This window comes from Anastrepha obliqua, chromosome 1, assembly GCF_027943255.1.
Source record: "Anastrepha obliqua isolate idAnaObli1 chromosome 1, idAnaObli1_1.0, whole genome shotgun sequence".
NCBI lineage: Eukaryota > Metazoa > Arthropoda > Insecta > Diptera > Tephritidae > Anastrepha > Anastrepha obliqua.
Window position 1 is genome coordinate 139753876 of NC_072892.1, and position 15170 is coordinate 139769045.

The 15170-nt window shown below is 32.8% G+C and overlaps 1 protein-coding gene across 1 annotated transcript in view; it reads left to right on the forward strand.

The window, feature by feature from the left end:
• LOC129236327 (acetylcholinesterase) overlaps nt 1–13139 on the forward strand; it is a 255679-nt gene extending 242540 nt beyond the window's left edge. Inside the window, exon 10 of the mRNA XM_054870657.1 lies at nt 9260–13139. Coding sequence (XP_054726632.1) covers nt 9260–9399 — 140 coding nt within the window. The 3' untranslated portion in view covers nt 9400–13139. The remainder of the gene's footprint in view (nt 1–9259) is intronic.
• The last annotated feature ends 2031 nt before the right edge of the window (nt 13140–15170 follow it).

Consider the following 15170-nt stretch of genomic DNA (forward strand, 5'->3'; position numbering starts at 1 on the left):
TCCAAAAAATATTTTTTTTTAAATGTTTTAATTCTTGAATTATAATTTCTACAAAAATTCCAAATATGTTTTTCAATAGCCCATTAAATTTTAGTACAACAAAGTGTAAGTTTGGTGGCTCAAAATTCGCTTTGATGTTTGAAAAATTTTTTTGCGGCAGCTTTGTTATTTTTTTCCATATAACAAAATGCTCGACATTTTTGTTTTTGTTTGGAAGAAAACACCCAACATCGTCAGCAGAAAAATTGTCAATTGACCGGGAGACCAAACCATTTTGCGTCACATCATTTCAGTACATAAACGGCTGCATATACGCAATTTCGAACTGAAAAATAAATGCTCTAATAACATTAAAATATGTTGTTTTATTGAAAAGGGCGCCAGGGCAAGAGTTCTTTACTATTTTGTGCGTTTAGAATCTGGTTATCTTGACGGTGTGCTTAGCTTCTGGTCGCATATGAAAGTGTGGTTGTTCTCATATATCAATCACCAACTGTGTCAGTCAGATGTTAGCAACTTGATGCTGAAGCACAAACATTCGCTGAAGGCTAATACTAACTTCACAGCTGAGAAATTTCTCCAGCGACTTGCATTTAGCTGGCCGTGAAATTCTGCCAACAACATTGATTGTCAAATGAGAAGTAGCGTTAAATTTATTAGCATCGCCGCAGAAGCAATTGGCGAATTTTGCTAAGAAAAGTGTTTTCAAACAAATTAACATAAATATACGAACACATATTGACACAAAAAATATAAAAATTTACTTACACTCTTTGCGAAGACATTTCGCTTAAAAATTCCATGTATTCCGAGCCCTCAAACTCAAGCACTTCACTCGTAAAAGAACAACCAGTTTTCACTCAATTTCAAATAAAATTCGGATTTTAAATAAAGTGTGGTTAAGTTTCAAGGGCCAGTGTTGATTAAAATGCAATTTTTTTTAGGAAATTATTATCATTTCTCCTTACTATGATAATATTGGTATGGCTCAATTACGTATGAGACAAAATATCGGCCAAATGGCCATCGCGGCCTCGGCGGAACACCTCCATCCGATGGTCCAAATTTTCGATGACGCTGAGGCATAATTGAGGTTCTATGCCGTCAATGTGTCGAATTATCTCATCCTTTAGCTCTTGAATTGTTGCTGGCTTATCGACGTACAGCTTTTCTTTCAAATAACCCCAAAGAAAGAAGTCCAACGGTGTCGTTGACGTTTAGGTGTGGTTCACATTCTACATCGGCCCTAGAAATTTAACCATTATGTGTGAAAAAATGTTGTTGGCATCATGTTGCGCGATGTTTTCACGGTCTATACTGAGTACTGCTTTGTCGTGAGATACATACGAAATTTCACGCATACTTCACGGCAATGAAATTTATACGGAGTTTTGAGCCATTTCACGTGAAACGGGAACTTAGTACTGTGAACGGGAACTCAAAGCATTTCAAGTGAATTTTCACTGGCAATATCATTTCATTTCAATTGAATATTTCGCAGCAGCTATGTCAAAAATAATAAATTAGAAAAAAAGAAAAGTGCGTGTAGCGTAGTACACATAACAGAAGTGTAACTTTCAAGGCAGACAAAAAAAGAGGGAGAGACCCGAGAGAAAATGAGAGAGATAGAGAGAGAAAGAATATATGTATATCTAAATAAATTCACAACATTTGCAGAGAATACAAATAGACAAAATTTACAAAGAAATCAAGAGCAAATAGACAAACATATGCAAACATATGCAAGAATCTCATCTAAACCTTATCCGCTTACATATACATATGTATGTATTCATACAATATATGATCACTTTTTGGCGCGCAGCCATACTGACATATTTTTTAGTCCTCACCTTGCTCTCCAAAATAGACCAGATGGAATAGTCCATCGGATTTGCGTCTGAAATGAAGTGTGGAACATGATTTTTTAATCATTCTTGGTTCACACGAGCTTTATGAGACGGTGCCGAGTCCTGTTGGAACGTTCATGGTCTACGACCGAAATGTTTGCGTGTCCGAGGCTCTAAAGCAGCTTCTAAAACATTTCCCCGATAATAAGTCGCATTCACTTTGACACCAGGCTCGATAAAAACGATTGGAGAGCGTCCATCAGCGGTCACTGCGATGGGAAATTGCTTCGAGTGGCTATACGTAGGCTCAAATTTTCGTATGAGCGTTCTGTCAAGTGAGCACGGTTGTTTTGAGTGTTTATGATCTGCTCAATTGGGACATTTTTTTCATCAGAAAACACAATGTTAGGAAATTCGCCACGTTCGTGCAAGCGCAACAACTCCTTTGCTCTTTCGCACCGAACTTTTTTTTTGCTGGGATGAAATATCGTGTGCTTTTTGGAACTTGTAAGCCTTGACCTTGAGTTCATTTTTCAATATGCGTCGAATGCTGTCTTGCGATATTTTCAGTTCTTTGGCCATTTTTCTTCCATTTCGACGTGGATTTCGTTCAAGTCGAGCCTTCACTTTCCGAACCATTTCTGGCGTTGTTGCGGTTTTTTTTTTGGTCCACCTCCATAGCGTTTTGCAATGCTACCAGTATCATTGTAACGTTTTATAGTGCGATACACAAACATTTTATTCACTTTGAGGTGACTGAGCTCACGTACAATGGCTGGTTGTGATTTTCCAGCCAAATATAACGCCATCACACTATTACCTTTGAATACCAGCTCAGAAAAAAAATTCAACAAAACTGAGACGCAAATGCTTTTGATGGCTTATAAACAATATATTGAATTGTCAGTAGAACAATTTTGACGTTGATGTCATGAGCTGTTGTACAGATACAAGCAGTGTGAAGTTGATAACACTTCATATCGTTCACCCTGTATGTACGTAGATGTATCTATTCTAAGCAAAACAATGCATATTCGTATATACATATTTATGTACATATAACCGCAACACACTCACTTTATGGCTCTTTATGACCCGATTTACACGAGGAGACATCTGGAAGGGAGACACTGGAAATTCTCTTTTGAAGTTTCATTCGCGTTCACACGGGCAAAAATGTTTCCGCGACATTTTGACATTTAACACTTTAGCATCGTCTGGTTCGGATGTATTCTAGCACGCGCTTACATGTAAAGCAGAGAGCGTTCGACAACAGTTTCTTAAATATATGAATGAAAAATGCAAACTGGTTAAATAATAAATAATTTGTTGTTTTTTTATTGAAATATATTTATAAATTCTTATACTTGAATAAAAAAAATTAAATTAAAAATACTTCATATGTAAATAATTAACTTAAAATTAACTTGAGTAACTAGAAATGCGAGGAAAATTAGAATTCAACATAAACATGACCCATAATATATTTTAAATTATACCTACTTTACTAGCAAAAATAATCGTGCATTTCCCAAGCAGCGTTCGGATGTTTGTCATCGTTGTTATCTTCCGTTTGCTTGAAAACCAACACATAACTCAGAACCTTCTCCCACAAAAGAAGAAAACGAATGAAGCAACTGTCAAAAATTGGAAAGATTGGAAATACGAATAAGAAGAGCAAAGCGTGTCGCCGAGTACGGGAGACAAAATCCCTTCTCTCTTCCCCGACCGTCCTTCGCCCCCGAACAAAATGTTTCCCTTCCAGATGTCTCCTCGTGTAAATCGGGTCTATGCTATGTTTCCAAAACTAAAATTCCAATGCTGCAAACAGTCACCGACGTAAACGCAGTTCCCTGTCAGCAGTTACAGTGAAACTAATGAGACCCGATATAAATGAAAAATTACTTCCCTTCCGTATCGTAGTATCGTAGATTTTATCGCAGGATTTTTGTAAATTCCCGTAGAACCCTGTCAGCTGCTCTCTCACCCCACTGTGTTGAGAAGCAGTACATTTCGAAATAATTTACAAATTAAACTTGGAAAAATTTGAATTTTTATAAAAATTACTTAAAAACAATGTTGAATAATGTTAATTATGGATAAAGCAACATTTGCATTTGTTAGTTTTTGGCTTTGGTTTATTAAACAATGAAAAATTGTAACTGATAACGCGGATGTGTGAAAAAGTGTGTAAGCAAAAATATCAATGGCAACATTGTGTAGATATAACCAAACACATACGCACACAAACCGATGTATTGTGTAAATATGTAACTGAAAGACCGAATTTGTTCTCTACGGGATGAGTTTTGCTCGATTTTGTGCTCTCTAGAGGCTACGGTAAGGGACTACGATACGTCGGTCACTGTGCGTGCACCAAGTCTAGCGACTACAAGAACAAAATGCATTAACAGGCGCAGCCGTAGCGGCCATCATTCTAGTTGCCATAGTGCTGAACAATCTGAAATAGTCGCGGTGGCGCTGTACAGTTCCATCTATTGTAGTGTACAACAAAAACTCAACATCAAATATATATAAGCTCTCTATTATAGCTCTCTCTCTCCTTTTCCTCTACGTTATATCTTTTTTCTCTCTCGCGAAACGAAAATGCTCAAAACATTGCATGGCCTTGATATTTTACACACCATCCTCGCTCGTCCATCGACGCCTAAGAAGTTTCACTTCAAAAATGTACCTTATTGGAAGAAGCTGCTTGTAGGTATACATTAGATGTAGAAAATGTGATAGTATTGATTGAGGCGCTGAAACCCTACGAAGTGGAGAATGAGCTGGTGTGGGCAACATCAAACTGTTGCTCGGCTCTCAGCGAATTCGAAGGAATCAGCTGATGTTCTGTAGTAACAAAGGCTATGGCCGTGGATTGTTTACTATAGAAGTTGGCAAAAACTGAGATTGTGCAGGTGATATAGGAAGAAATCTCCGCACCTACTTCTGCTTGTTACTTCGTTGATATCTGAACAAACACTGATTTATAAAAAATGAGCGCGCAAAATTCTGCTGATGAAACTCCCGTGACGTAACAGTCACAGTTAGTCGCACAATTTTGTATTCTATAATATTATTTATCTTTAATGAAAATCGCCTGCCGCCTTTTATTTGAGTATTGCTTACTTTTATTGATGTAAATAATTTCACATACGAAAGTGCGTAATTTTATTTCACTATTTTTTTAACTTTAATAAACTAACGAACCATTTTGTTTGGTTTTTATATAATACAATTAATATTATGGTCCTTTGCATAAGACTTGCAAAAGAGTTGATTACTGCATGAGTTGGTGCGGCTTTTTCCGCTTCAATCTTTCAAACCATTTGTTTTGAGCGGTGAGGGTTGAAGCCTCGCTGTTGACATGATGGCTTAGTCTATTCATGTGAGATAGGGCATTTTTTTCTAATTACGACGGCAACTGGTTGTATGCCGTGATCGCGTTCAAGGTCACTAACGCGTGCGTGTTAGTAGCCCATCGTAAGACTTTATTCTGGAGCCTTTAGATTTGAGGTATATTGCTGGAGCTTGAGCAACCCCTTAATTGGATCCCACACGTCCAAATTGGTTTTAGCATTTGCTTGTATAGAAGTATTTTATTATAAGTGAATAAAGCGGATCGATTGCCCATAAACCGATACATGTTTCTGAATATAATACTCGTATCAAGTTATTTTCTTCTTTACGTGAGCAGTTCATCTGAATTTGGTGTCAAGAGTTATATCCAGGTGATCAGCCGTGTTATAATACGGAATTCGTACTCCATTTCAGTATAGTGCAAGATATCTAATTTTATTGTACGTGAAGTCTATATGAACGGATTTTGTTTTATTTACATTCATGCGCCAAGTAACTGTCCACTCATAGAGTCTGTTTGAATGTTTTTAAAGATTTGCAATTGACTCAATCTGCGTATTTCCTATTGACAGGTAGCGAAGTCGTCTGCAAAGGTGGCTGTGACGCAGTTCTGATCGGTAGGCAACCCGCATGTGGAAATTAGGTAAAGGATGGACCCCAAAATGCTACCCAGTAGGATATCAGCTTTAATTTTAGGTCAGAATTGGTGCTGTCGTATTTAGTTCGAAAGAAGCGATCGGATAAATGGGTTTTTAAAATATGGCAATATTGAGTTGGTAATCACGTCTTTATTTTGTCGAAAACGCCACCGTGACATATCTTATCGAAAGCCTTAAATGCATCTAGGAAGACAGCAGAGCATACTTTTTTCTTTTCGAAAACATTTTCTATAACTTCAGTTAGCCTGTGGACTTGAACGATTGTTGAATGTTTAGGGGAAAGTCAAATTGAAGCACTAGTATCAGGTTCCTTTGCTCAATAACTTTGTTAAGGCGTTTGACAAGTAATTTTTCTAATAGTTTTGATGATACGTTGCGTTTTGGCTTTCCCGGCTTGGCGAACATGAATACTTTAGCAGTTCTCCAGTGCATTGGAATGTGCTTCAACTTCAATATAGCATTCGAAATTTTGGTTAATTTATTTCCCCAGTAATAACGTCAACGCCCAGTGACTTTTTGGATTTTTATTTTTTGTATTTCATCACATAATTCAGCATTCGATAGTGTCATCGTGGTTGTTGTGATAATATGGTTTCATTTCAGCCGCTCTTGACACGTCGTGTGGCTTGAAGATATTTTCAAGGTATTCAGAGAAGATAATGCTTTCTCTTTATAGCTTTTTGCCCATGAGATATCTGATGCTCATATTGGTGGATATTGTGTAGTGAACTGTGAATACTGTAGTAAATAGTTTTTTTTTTCCTTGTTCACTCCCCGCGGGAGCATACGGCCTCGACAAGACTCAGCCTTGCGTTTGTTTCGTTAATCTATTTTTACTTTCTGGCAGGGTAGGTGATTAGCTTGCCGCTACCAGTCCTAAATAGTGGGAGTGCCCACCTGTCGTTGCTTAGGAACAACGCCTTCTAACTGTTTCGCCACCTGTGTTTCACATTTTTCTGCCAGAAAGAGCGCACAGATGGTTGAGGACTTCGCTAAAGTGGTGTGTCTGCGCTATTATTGCGGTTACCCGCTTCCTCTTGCTGGCGCCACTGATGCAATGTGCAACTGTGTGATTGTTTTTTGCTTGTTTTAGCAGCGCATTACTTGTATTGACTGTTGTTCGGGAGTAAGGATGGGAAGGATAAGGTTTTGGGGTTGAGGAATGAAATTTATGTTTTTTTGTTTTAGAAACTAGGAAAGTAGGTAAGTTTGGAAAAGAGCAAGGACCGTGCTCTGGGACGGCAGGATAGTGAACTTACGCTGGACTACCGTCAGAAGTAAATTTTTCTTGTAATAAAATAAAAAGTTTACCATATTTCAAGCCAGCTGGCAGATTTCGGAAAATAATTTTAGTTTCTTATAATCTGGTAGATAATTTCACGGTCTTTATTTCTATTTTTAACAACTATTTGGTCCCTCGGATCAGTCCAATTTTTGACAACTTTTTCCAATAAATCTGAATAATAAATTTAACTGAACCCAATCAGCAAAAATGCGACGTAAACGATGCTCATTTGGCTTTTTGCTCGAGTTCTATTTTATAGGGACGTAAGCCAAGGACCAGGCGCAAAATTTTCCACGGAGTGGAAGGACAAAGGCTAATGCGACAAACAGATTTTTTTTTTCAAAGGAAATTCTCTCAATTTGAAAGCGTTGTTCTGGCGTTACACGATTCACTATGACTTGTTAAGCCCTACTAAACACAAATCTCAACACCTTTTGCCATTCTCAGCTGCTAAACCATAGTTACCAATATCGATGGTTTTCATGCGGATACGAGGTGTGTTCAAAAAGTATCGCAAATTTTGTGTTTTTTCAAAAATTATTTATTTATTCATTAATATTTATTTTGTCCCCTTCAAAGTAATCCCCATGAGATATTACGCACTTGTGTCAACATTTCTTCCAATATTCGAAGTACTTTAAAAAATCATTTTTTTTCTGTTTATCTTGTTAAACTCCTCCTTCGATGCCGTCTTTATCTCGTCAATCGTAGCGTAGCGTCATCCTTTCATGGGCCCCTTCAGTGTCGGGAGTAAGAAAAAGTCACAGGGAGCCAGATCTGGGGAATCGATGGCTGTGGCATCATTAGTGTGTTGTTTTTGACCAAAATGTCGCGCACAAGCAACGATGTGTGAGCAGGGGCGTTATTGTGATGCAAGAGCCAATTTTTGTTCTTCCACAAATCCGGGCGTTTCTGGCGGATTTCTTCAGGCAAGTTGCGCATAACTTCCAGGTAATATTCCTTATTGACCGTTTTAGCCTATGGCAAGAACTCATGATGCACAACGCCCCTGCAATCGAAGAAATCGGTAAAAAACACTTTTACATTCGACCGAACTTGGCGCGCTTTTTTAGGTCTTGGTTCGTGCGGCAGCTTCCATTGAGATGATTGAGCTTTGATTTCCACGTTATAACCATAAACCCACGATTCCTCACCAGTTATGACCCTCTGGAGCAAATTTTTGCGTCGTCGCGGACACAGTCCAACATCTCATTAGTAATGTTCATGCGATGCTGCTTTTGGTCGAAATTGAGGAGTTTTGGTACGAATTTTGCGGCGACCCGTCTCATGACCAAATCATTGAAAAAAATCGAATGGCATGTGCCAATCGATATGTCTATGTCCTCAGCAACTTCTCTAACGGTGATTCGATGATTGGCCAATACCATTTTTTTACTTCATCAATTTTTTCGTCTGTTGTTGAAGTGCTCGGGCGTCCGGCGTCCGGCTTTCGGCGGCGCTTTTCGTTGTTCACATCTTTTTGGCCTTCTGAGAACGTTTTGTACCACCGATAAACGTTGCTTTAGTCCAAAGTAGCTTCTCCGTATGACTCAGTCAACATTCGGAATGCATCCGCACACTTAATTTCGTTTTTCACACAAAATTTGATACAGGTTCTTTGATCCATCATTTTGAATAGGTAAAAATGGAAGACGAGCCGAAACACGTGTAAGCGAAGCAGCTGTCAACAATTAACTGAACATTCAAAATGGCCGAACTCGTCGGCATGAGTGAGAGACATGAGTACCAACATATCGACACAAAAAAACCTGCAAAAATAAAACCGCGATACTTTTCGAACACACCTCGTAATTGAGGTCGAAGGCATAATTCTTAGTCTTATTATATAATTATTCAAATATATATATTTTTTTTTTTAGATTTTCTAGGTTTCACATAGTTTTAGTAAAATAATAGTTTAAAAAAAACAACAACAAAAAATGAAGACTTTCTCTACTTATATAAAAATTTTACACATTTAGTTTAATGCTATTCTCATCTGCCATATCATATTCATGGAACTATGCGCCCTAAAAACTGACGTATTTACTATATTTTGGAATAAAACAACGATTCACCCACTTTCTCTCTCTTTTTTGCAGCGCAATGTGAACTTAAACAATCCTCCGCTTCCACACTGCATCACGCACAACAACAACTGTTGCAACAGAGAAGTATCGTGGCATTTATGTTGGCGCTGTTAGCTGTTTCGATCATACCGTCATTAGATGCATTTTTCTAAAACATAAAATGAATTTATGTAGGTGCGCACAAGTAGCTTCACTCAGTCGTCAATAAACTCATACATTCCAACCAAAGCACAGCAAAACAATACGAGTATATATGCATATACATATATAGAGAAAAGTTATAATATAAAGTAATTATTACCAAGAACAAACAAAGACCCAAGCACAAATGCTTATACAAAAGCGAAGAAATGTAAAATTTTTAAATTGAATTGTATCAAGTCTAGTTAATGGGCGAGTGGAAGCAAAAAGAATATAGAACGAAATAGGAAAATATGAAAGCCGTGTAGTGTACACACATACATACTCATGTAGGTATGCACATGCAGGTGGATGCAAAGTAAGCTTCAATTTGTTTTAAAATGAAAATCCGGTCATGAATATTTAGCAGCGAATAAAAACAAAAGACAAAAACAGTGGAAAATGTTGACATGCTCTGGCAGAAAAGTCACACCTACATGTAAATGCGCAAGTGCATGTGCAGTAAAAGCAAACACAAGTGTAAAAAAGTGGAAGGTGGTGAAATATTTTTTGGCTTTTTGTTATATTTAGATTTTTTATTTTTTTTGCATTTTACTGATATTACTGCTGTTATGCATACATATGGATATGTATTTGGGGGTAAAGCCTGAGGGGGTCACGTAGTTGAAACCGAAAAAGGTGAAATATAAGAAAACTATATTGGAAATAAGAGAAAATATGCGTCAACTTCTGATAGTAAATTTCAGCACTAATGGAATCTACATAACTTTTATTTCGATTTAATTTTTAATTTTATGTACGGATATAAAGTTTTTCCACATTTCTTGCAATTACATCGGTTTCCAGTTTTTTTAATTTTTTCAATTTTTTCTCAGCTCCACCCCACGCCAAAAGTAGTCCCACTGAATCAGCCGCACCTCTGCACTTTTATCCATTTACGCAGGCGCATGCCACTGGGCGGCAAAATAGCCTGTATACCTAAGCTTGGTAACCCCAGCCTAATTGGCGATTTATTTTGGTAAGCCCAAAGAACAAAAATAAGTCGCACGAAAGGCGAATAAAAAATATTTTTGACAATTAAAAGCCAAAGAAAAACACAAATTGAACAATAATTGGGCCATTATAACCACAGTTTTTTACAATCAATCAAATTTTAAATACGAATAAAACGTAAATTTTTTAGAGACGACGAAACAAGTAACGAATATTTGCAGAACACTAACAATTTTATACCTAAACAAAAGAGAATAAATAACAAAAAAGTTGAAAATGCCAAAGGAAATTGTAAAAAATTTGGTACTATTAAACATTTGAGAGTAGGGGGTATTTTTTTAAAAGGAATTACGAGTAAAAATTTTTAGCTAACCCTGAGCAGTAAATGTCAATGAAAATTGAGTTAAAGAAAATTGAGTCAAAGAAAATTGAGTCGAAGAAAATTGATGCACGGTAGTGAAGCAAAATGCGACAAATTGTTTGAGTAAAAGCTTTAAGCGCGAAACAAGTTCGTGTCTTGAGTCTTGCGTTCCTGCCACGCACACCAACTCCGGGGACAGAAAAAAACTTTATTTGCCAATTCTTTGCCTACAACTATATACCGTTTGCACCGCTAATTGATGAATTGACTACATCACTGTTTGATTATTTCATTCAAATAAAGCATTGAGGCCTTTCTACTTTAAATTTTCCAGAGCATTCACGCACTTCCGCTCGCATACAAACTCATAGCCGGAAGTTTTTTATTTTCAACAAATTTTGTTTTTGTGTGCAAGAGAGTTCTTAGCCTTTATTCCGTATAGCTTTTCCTTCAGCTGTCTTGTAGAATCTAAAAAAGAAAAAAGAAAAAAAAATAAATAAAAAAAAAAATTTAAAATAATAATAATAATAAAAATTAAAAAATGTTATGAAAATTAGTAACCTATTCTTATGGCTGACAAAAATAATTGGATTTTAATAGAATAAAAACGATAATTGTATTAGGAGCATGTTGCAAATTTGTACAACAAACAATAATAGTTTCACATCTGTACACAAACGCACTCTATACAAAAAAAAAAAAATATTATAAATAAAATATAGAAAAATAACCAAACAAAAAAGAAGCTAAATGGTAAATATTAATTTTAAAATGTAAATACATGCAAATATATGTGTGTATGTAGTTAATTGTACAAGAAAAATGTATTGAGTAACTCGAAATAAAAAAAAAAGAATTTATAAGGCACAAGATAAATAATGAAAAGAAATTAGTGTTTAAGTTGATGTGTTAAAGAGAGAAATCAGTATACATTAAAAAATAAACAACAACAACAATAACATATGTCATAAAACAGATATGAAAAAAAATGAATTGCTAAGCAAACACTTTTTATATAGCAGCATAGGCAGAAAAACAGAAACACTTAGACAAATACTAACATATATACAAATATCTAAAAAAAAAATAATTAAAAAATAATAATGATTAAATTTAAAAAAATTATATAAAGCAAAAACATATCAACACTAGTATATTATTATTACGACTATTATTATTGCAATGATTAAACTAAAAACTCATATTATTACAATGAATTTGTACTCAAAAGTTTTATAAAATTGGCTCTAATAAATTCTATAATTATTAACGAAACAAAAATGAGAACAGAGGAAAAAAATGAAATGCAATAAAAAACTGAAGTAAAATAAATAACTGAAATAAAACAAAAAACTGAAATGAAATAAAAAACTGATATAAAATAAAATATATTTACTTTTAGGCTAATTATTAATTACGAACAAATACAAAAAGCAAAGAAAATAAAAAAATAGCAGAGAGTTCAATAACAAAAAAAAAAAAATATATATAAAAAAAATCGTTTACAATGTCAATGAATTAGTACATCAATAATGGTATATCTGTATCTTACCACATACCCAGGCGCATCAACACAACTCACCCATTCACACATACACACGCGCAGACTTGCAAGCATATCTAGACTCATAAGCACACAATGGATATTTGGCGTAATTAGCGTTCATAAAAATGTAAAAAAGGAGATACAAATGAGAAAATATTATAACTATGTATCTACACGCATATTCCTCTATAGAATACACAGATTAGCAAAGTATGCATACAAACATTAACGACGTTGAACTGTATGTAGTATTCCAGTAAATACACAAATTATGGAATAATGAATTAAATTATGAATTAAATAGTTAATTATATATATTTATATATATACACATATATATATATATGTACCTATATATATATATATAAATTATTATATACATACATATTAAATGCATATCAATATGAATATTTCTAAACGAAACGTGGGCATTCTGACGTAAAAGATATTATATAGTTTTAAGCAATTTAGTGTTGCACACATTTACACTTATTTTACTAAGGGTGTGCGGCGTGCTAGGATAAGTGAGCAACCACAAAATAAAACACAAACACAAATGTAATGATAGCATAAAAACTATAAAATGTAGTGAAAAAAGTATTAATAAAAATGCGGTTTAATTTGGAATTGCAAGTCTACTATTATTTCTTAATAAAAGAGAAGTTATTAAAAAAACAACAAAACATATTTGAGTGTATTAATTAAGCCTACACATACATATAACTGAGCGATGTTCGCTTTCCACTGCAGGCACATTAGGATACAAGCAACAAAAAAAAATAAATAAATAAAAAAATAAACAAAATATAATATTAAAAATAAATTAAAAAAATACCAAAAAAAATTGAATGAATTAAATAAAAAATAGAACTAAAATTAAACTAAAATTGAAATCATAAAAATTATAAAATATGAAAACAAAACAAGCTAACTGAAAATAAAAACAAAATTTAAAATAAAATAATATAATATAAAATAAAATAAAATAAAATATAATAAAATAAAATAAAACAAAATAACATAAACTAAAATAAAATAAAATAAAATAAAATAAAATAAAATAAAATAAAATAAAATAAAATAAAATAAAATAAAATAAAATAAAATAAAATAAAATAAAATAAAATAAAATAAAATAAAATAAAATAAAATAAAATAAAATAAAATAAAATAAAATAAAATAAAATAAAATAAAATAAAATAAAATAAAATAAAATAAAATAAAATAAAATAAAATAAAATAAAATAAAATAAAATAAAATAAAATAAAATAAAATAAAATAAAATAAAATAAAATAAAATAAAATAAAATAAAATAAAATAAAATAAAATAAAATAAAATAAAATAAAATAAAATAAAATAAAATAAAATAAAATAAAATAAAATAAAATAAAATAAAATAAAATAAAATAAAATAAAATAAAATAAAATAAAATAAAATAAAATAAAATAAAATAATTAAAATAAAATAAAATAAAATAAAATAAAATAAAATAAAATAAAATAAAATAAAATAAAATAAAATAAAATAAAATAAAATAAAATAAAATAAAATAAAATAAAATAAAATAAAATAAAATAAAATAAAATAAAATAAAATAAAATAAAATAAAATAAAATAAAATAAAATAAAATAAAATAAAATAAAATAAAATAAAATGAAAATAAAAAATACATTAAAGCAAAAATAGGAATAATAAAATATATAAATACAAATAGAAATAGAAATAAAAATATAATAAAATAAAAATATCTAAAGTGTATAACTTCAGAGAAATAATAGAAAAACCAACAGTAAGCAACCTGTAGCTTGCATATTTATAGTGAAAGAACCTTTCTTGAATGGCAGACATAATACAACTCAATAAACAAAAAACAGAAAAAAAAATATATACAATATATGTATATATACACGTACATTTTTATGTTGTACAAGCATGCAAAGTGTTTGAACTGTAGCAGTGTATATTGATGCTTTATATTTGAATACTGGGTATTTCGTGAAAAAAAAAGTTTTTTATATAAAAACTGAAAATACATTTCAAACTATGTATTAATAATCCCTAATGCCTAACTAAATGAGTAGCCGAAACGCCCACAATACTACGAGTTATATAATACAAACACACACACACACATATATATATATATGTAATAAATAATATTAATATATATAAATAAAATATATATAATGAATATATTCCACATGAGAATATAAACGTGCATATATGACATTAATTAAAATAAAATACAGCTATAATTTATGAGTAATAGAGGTCCAAATGATAGACGCATTTGCATAGATTTTTAGTGACAACAATAATTACAATAAAACTTGAAGTTAAATAAGAAAAAAAAAAAAACAAATATTTAATATTGAAATTAAATATGTAAAATATAATATGGTGTAATAAAAAATATCAAATATAATACAAAATATGATATAAACAATAAAATGCAATGCAGCCGAGTTTTGAAAACCAATATTTGTCTGCCTGTCTACGCACCCTTTATATACTTCTAGCACCTTTATATGCTCCTGCATATATTTTCGAGATATTTATACCAAGTGTTTTTTATTTGTACTGTGAATGTGCACGCATTCCATAGGCGTGGAATTGTTTGCCATTGCATTAATCTTAAATCTTAAGCATCAATTTTCTTATTTCTTCACTTGATAGCTTCAAGGCAGCGTTCAGTTGTAACCTTAGTTTTTGTTTTTTGTCCTTGTTCACTCATCCTATGCTCCCGAGGGCCTCGACAAGACTCTTCCATCGTACACGGTTCTGTGCTGTTGTTTTTGCACCGTCCCATGAGATGTTAGCATCTGCTAGTTTGCGCATCATCGACCTTCTCCAAGTGTGTTTTGGTCGACCGCGAC